The sequence below is a fragment of the Glycine soja genome, chromosome 19, assembly GCF_004193775.1.
Source record: "Glycine soja cultivar W05 chromosome 19, ASM419377v2, whole genome shotgun sequence".
Lineage (NCBI taxonomy): Eukaryota > Viridiplantae > Streptophyta > Magnoliopsida > Fabales > Fabaceae > Glycine > Glycine soja.
This window is the reverse complement of record NC_041020.1, coordinates 16,610,394-16,616,137: the sequence shown is the minus strand read 5'-3', so window position 1 is coordinate 16,616,137 and position 5,744 is coordinate 16,610,394. Positions and strand designations below refer to the sequence as shown.

At 27.3% G+C, this 5,744-nt stretch overlaps 1 protein-coding gene across 1 annotated transcript; it reads right to left on the bottom strand.

Moving 5' to 3' along the window:
• Positions 1-1,380: 1,380 nt before the first annotated feature.
• Positions 1,381-3,811, bottom strand: LOC114398303. Its single transcript, XM_028360486.1, has 7 exons — positions 3,725-3,811; positions 3,393-3,544; positions 3,135-3,265; positions 2,753-2,970; positions 2,420-2,626; positions 2,054-2,134; positions 1,381-1,926 (listed from the first exon to the last, which is right to left on the bottom strand). Exons 1-7 carry the CDS (start codon positions 3,757-3,759, stop codon positions 1,686-1,688), a joined length of 1,065 nt encoding a protein of 354 aa, XP_028216287.1. The 5' UTR covers positions 3,760-3,811; the 3' UTR covers positions 1,381-1,685.
• Between the last annotated feature and the right edge of the window lie 1,933 nt (positions 3,812-5,744).

Sequence of the window (5,744 nt, the reverse complement as noted above, 5' to 3'; positions counted from 1 at the left end):
TATACAATTATAAGACTTAAATAAAGCAATTATACTTTATATTAATATATATTTAAATATCATATAATAATAACAATTGTTTTCATAGAATTCATTTTTTTAAATAACACATCTTTCTTTAGAAACCGAAACTCTACTCACCCGAGAAGCTAATATATGCTAAAGGGGAGACAATAGCTCCATTGCCTATTGTTTACTTGGCTTGCCAATTGAAAGAAATGTTGAGTTATTGGGTTAGCAGCCAGTTATTGGCTGTGAAGATTTATTATTATTATTATTATTATAATTATTATTATTATATTGGGTTACCTTCCTTAGTGTATTTAAAGGAGAAATTTGTTATTCTTTTTAATAAAATCTCAGGTTCTATTAGTATTAATTTGCTCATTATATTATTTTTGGTCCTACTAGTATTGTGTTCATGCAAAGCATAGTTCCTGGACAGTGTTTTCATGACATAATAATAGTGATGTATTTTTTAATTTGTAGGTTGCATTCGTTGTCAAACAAATTAAATATTAAAAAAAGTTCGCTTAATTTTTACATTGGTTGTAGTTGCAACCGATGTTGAAAGTGTCTTTACCTCCTCAATTTTGAGTCAAAATCGATGTTAGAAAGACACATTCCAAAACGGATGTGGTATAATACATTCAACATGGTTATATCAAAAATTGATGTTGTATAAACCTTTCAACATTGATTTTTTTAGAATCGATATAGAAAAAACTTTACACTAAATAATGAATTTCAATATTAATTTTAAACCCGATATTTAAATATGCCTAATTTCAATGACAGTCATTTTAACATTGATTCTAAATTGATGTTAAAACTCATTTGATATTAAAATCCTTTTATATAGTAGTATTAATGTGAATATTTTAGTTTTTATAGTACTACTCAATTCGGTGTTACTCGTATAAATTATTCCTTTTAATATATAGTCCTGATATCTTTGTCTCATTTGGGTTTTAGTGTTATAATAACGGTGAGTTATTGATTCAATATACCTTAATAAGTAGAAATCATGGAGACCAATCCTAAATCAGCAGAAATATTAGGCTAACTAATATGTAACGAAAAATATATAAAAAATCAAAATTAGCCTAGATGAATAAAAGCTATAAAACTTTAAGAAAAGAAATCTTTGAAGCATAACAAATTTGTTAGTTATTGAAATTATTAATACATTTTTTTAAATGTTTTTTGTATTTGGGATCACACCCAGTTGATATGACGTAATTGTAAGACAATTACCATACGAATATCACACTATATTTGGGGAGATTGAAGGTGGCGGTTATCAAATATAGTTGGAGAGTGTATAGTTAATATTATTAGATAGAGATGTTAAACAACAAACGAGACACAAGTACGTACTTTAATAGAATTCACGCATAACATATGAGCGCTTATTCTTTGTATTCGTCAAATATATTCATACACATAACATGAACGTACCTTAATCACTGGGTGCTAGCTATGGTAGTAGCGTAAGCTACTGCTTAAGTTGAGTATTATTTATAAAATAAGAAATTATTGACTAGTAAAAAAGAGACAACTGTTTGGTGTACTTTATTTTTGCATACTAGATATTTGTATCGGTTAAATTAGTAGTGTACTGATCAATTCCCTGATGTTCATGGGCTTTCTGATTGGTGTACTTGGCTTTCACCATTCAGGGATCAATACAAGGAATCCAAGCACCAGCAGTAGTAGTCAGACCTTGAAATTTCTAGCATTTGTTCAGGACTCATTCTTTCAATCTCACTTTGCCTCCATGAAGCAAAATTATTCCTGTTCTGAGGGTCAGACGCCAAAGGGTATTCCTGTACTCTATGTGCTTGAGATCTCATTCTCATGTAGAGCCTCATCGTTGCAATACAATCCTCATAAGGATCCTGAATCCCAGTTTGAATGTCATACCTGCTTATATGTATATGTGCCCCAAAACAGAAGCCTCGTTAATTAATTAATATTAAAACATATATCATGAATTCAACATGCATGCATCTTCTATTTTACAGTAAAGAAAAATGTGAAGGATACTTGCCCAAGATATGCCTGTGTTAAGTACTTGAGTGAGTTGCTCAGCTTGCTTGTTTTCATCAGTGGAGGGTATTTTGCAGTGTCCCTGATTATTCAATATGAATTCAAAATCAATATTTGAATGTGTTGAAATAAACCTATGATTTGATGTATGGCATCCATCTTTGTTGTTGATTCTAGAGATCGAGGAGCTAATATAAATAAACAAATAAATAACCGTAGTTAGGATCTAATAAAAAGTGTTCTTTTACTTGCCTTATACAAAGTTACAAAAATTTCTGAACAGATTAATTATTTAATTTGAGATATGTATGAGAGTGTATACCTATGCTGCATGTGTTCTGCCTAAATGTTAAATTGAACTATTTACCTTATTTTTTCAGCTCGATATTCTATTTGCAAACTTTCAAGGTCATGATCCAAACCATGACCCACAAGAATCCTGGCTCTTCCACCTCTTGCTCGAATTGTCCACATAGGTTCACCATTGCAAAGGAAGTCATGAATCCTCCTCTGAACATGTCTCATTGGCATTGCATCCCTAAGATATTCTGGTGTGATGCCTGTTGTCTCATACCTGTTAATGAATCAGCAGCTGCGTTAGGTATATATTATGGTTAAACTGCTTATCAATTAAAAAAAATGTATGGTTAAATTAAATCTTTAAGGCCTAATATAAAGGAAGTTTAATTGTCCAATTAACCTGTAGTTTGCGACAGGAATTGGTGGCTTCACATAAGAATGGAATATTATGTTCTCATGTTCATCGATTAAGCAAACTCTTGCACAGAGATCAAGTGAGCCATCACTGCCGCCTCCAACCATTTTACATGCTAGAGCAACTACTTGTGGTCCTCTTGCTCCACCACCAATAGCCAAATTATCACGAAGTCCCAAGTTTGAAAAGCGACCAATTATTCCCTGTAATAATGTGCACAAAAAGTTAAAAATTCGCAATTAATAATTCTAATATCTTTTCAAATTTTTAATAAAAAAATATTACTTTATGTTTTTAAATTATTAGAATAAATTTTTACTAGGATAATCATTTGTAAATTCTTTAGATTCATAGTTAGAAGTTATACAGCATTTGTTCCAGAGAGTTGGCATTTTTCTTGGTGGATCCTGCGAGAGTTAGGGCTTTCAAAGACTTTCAAACAAAACTTGCACCCTCTATAGGAAAATATATCTCTGCATTCCTGTTTTGGCAATGGACCTGGAAAACCAGATTAAGTTTCATCACAAATTCACAATCAGATGATAAATATTCTTCATGGAAGATATATGCTAAGGGCATGCACTTAATTTGCTTCACAATTAATCATCGTATGAATGAGTATTACCTATAAGATGTTCCCTGAGAGACTCAAAAGACCTGCAGTGTTTCCTGCAAATGCCACAGGTTGGTTCATGAACCGAATGGTATGAGATCCTCATGTGCTCCACAAGATGCTCCAGTTTGTTGAACTGTCGGAAGCATGCTGCACACTTATTCCTATTGCAAAAAAAAAAAAAAAAACATGATTGTTATTTATACATATCCATGCACTGTTGATTATAATTCATTTTTAATTTTATGCAATTCAATGTTTAATAGTATAGAAGCACATGCACTCGTTCATATGTGATGTATGCATGTGTGCGCTTGTGCATGGATGTAAGAAATTAAGAAAACCTGTGAGTTTCGGCACTCTCTATTCTGCAATCCATAGTTCTTTATACTAATCTATATAATTATTACGTAAGAAATAGAATAGAAAAGACTTGGACTTGAGGTCAAAGGTAGGAGTGGGGTGATATTTATAGGGAAAGGGTAGAGGTACTATTGCTCCAACTTGCATAAATGGACGATTCCTAAAGGCAATATTCAGTATATTAATTTCCGATTCCTCCTCTACTTTTTTCTTTTTCTTTGGCCATGCTTCCTCTCCTCTATCTTGTCGTGCAGTTTGTTGGTAGCGTATAGCATTATTGCATTCGTAATGATCTATGTATGTTCCAGATTCTTGGGCCCATTATTTCTCTTTTCTTTCATTGACTTCGGCTGTCACGTTGTTTTAATATGAATTTCATAATATTGTTGCAAACAAACCAACCATAAACTCTCGTCCATAAATGCCCCCCCTCCCCTACTAAAAATCAAAGAAAAGACTAAATTGATTCCATATTTCTAAATAAGATATTTAGTCTTGTTATTCTCGCGCGTGAATTAACAATTTTGATTCTTTCAACCATCCAAAGTTTATGTGGTGCAGTGAAGTTAAGGTAAAGTTTATAGAGTTTGTTGACATGATATCATCTAACAAAGAATTAAATAAAAGTAAAAAATAAAATAAATTCGGTTAGAAGTTTAATTCATATCCTCTTATTTAAAGGTAAACCAATATATCACTAAAATTTTTGTTTTGCCTAATTAATTTTATAAACACTATTTTATATGTCCCATTAGTTATTAAATTATGACAATTTATAAATTAAAATAAAATATTTAATATTTAATTTTACATGTATTTATTTTTTTTTATAAAATTTTATTTTAATATAAATGAATAAATATTATTATATAAAAATTTGTTCTTATTTTACTATAATTTTAAAAATAATATATAGATTATGAGTAAATTTTAAATAATATTTAAATAATCTAGAAAGTTCAAAATTTATAATTTTTTAATTAAAATAATAAAAAATTATTATTTATATATAAAAATAAAATTACACATTTTCTATAAATTAGATAAAATAATTTATATAAATAATTTACATATTTATTTATGTAATTTTCTGGATTTATATAATTGATTTTAAAATAACTTATTTAATAAATTAAATAACTTCTTATAGTGAACACTAAAATATTAATAGGTAAGTTTTCTAAAAAATTAAATATTATTTTTTAATTTAAATATTTAGAATAAAAATATTTTCATAGTAAAATAAGTTTAAGTAATTTGTATAATTTAAATATTAATTAACACAATTATATTGATTTATATAATTTGAATAAAAATAATATGTATATTAAAATAATTTACAAAATAATTTATGTAAATAATTTACAAAATAATTTATGTAAATAATTTATAAATTAATTTGTGAAATATAATTATAAATTGGTAAAATTAAAATAAAATGTATAAAATTATATAAAATAAAATGAAAAATATTTATATGTTAATTTTTTTAATTTATAAATTTTTATAATTTGAAAAAAGATTAATAATTCTTGACTAATAATATATAGAAACTAATATTTATAAAGTTAACTAAATAAAATAATTCTAATAATACAAGTGTCCTAATTATTTATTATCTTATCTTTGTATAAAATATGAGTTTAATATTTATCAAAATCTTTTTTTATTTATTTTATTTTATTTTATTTCTTGTCACTTAAGTGTCATGTCAACAACTTATGTAATTATATAAGTATTATTAATATGTCACATTAATGTTTGACTTTAAATGATTAACTAACAATTAATTGATAAAATTAATGATCCATCAAAATTATTTATTTTAATAAATAGAAGAATTAAATATCTTGATTTAAAAATATAAAAAACAAAGTCAGGAATTTAAAAGTGCAGGAAAATCAAAATTTCAATTAAAAAAACCTCTTATCCATTTAATCGTGTTCACGATCAACAATTATAACATATCTATTTCAACAATAATATTATCAACCCTTAAAA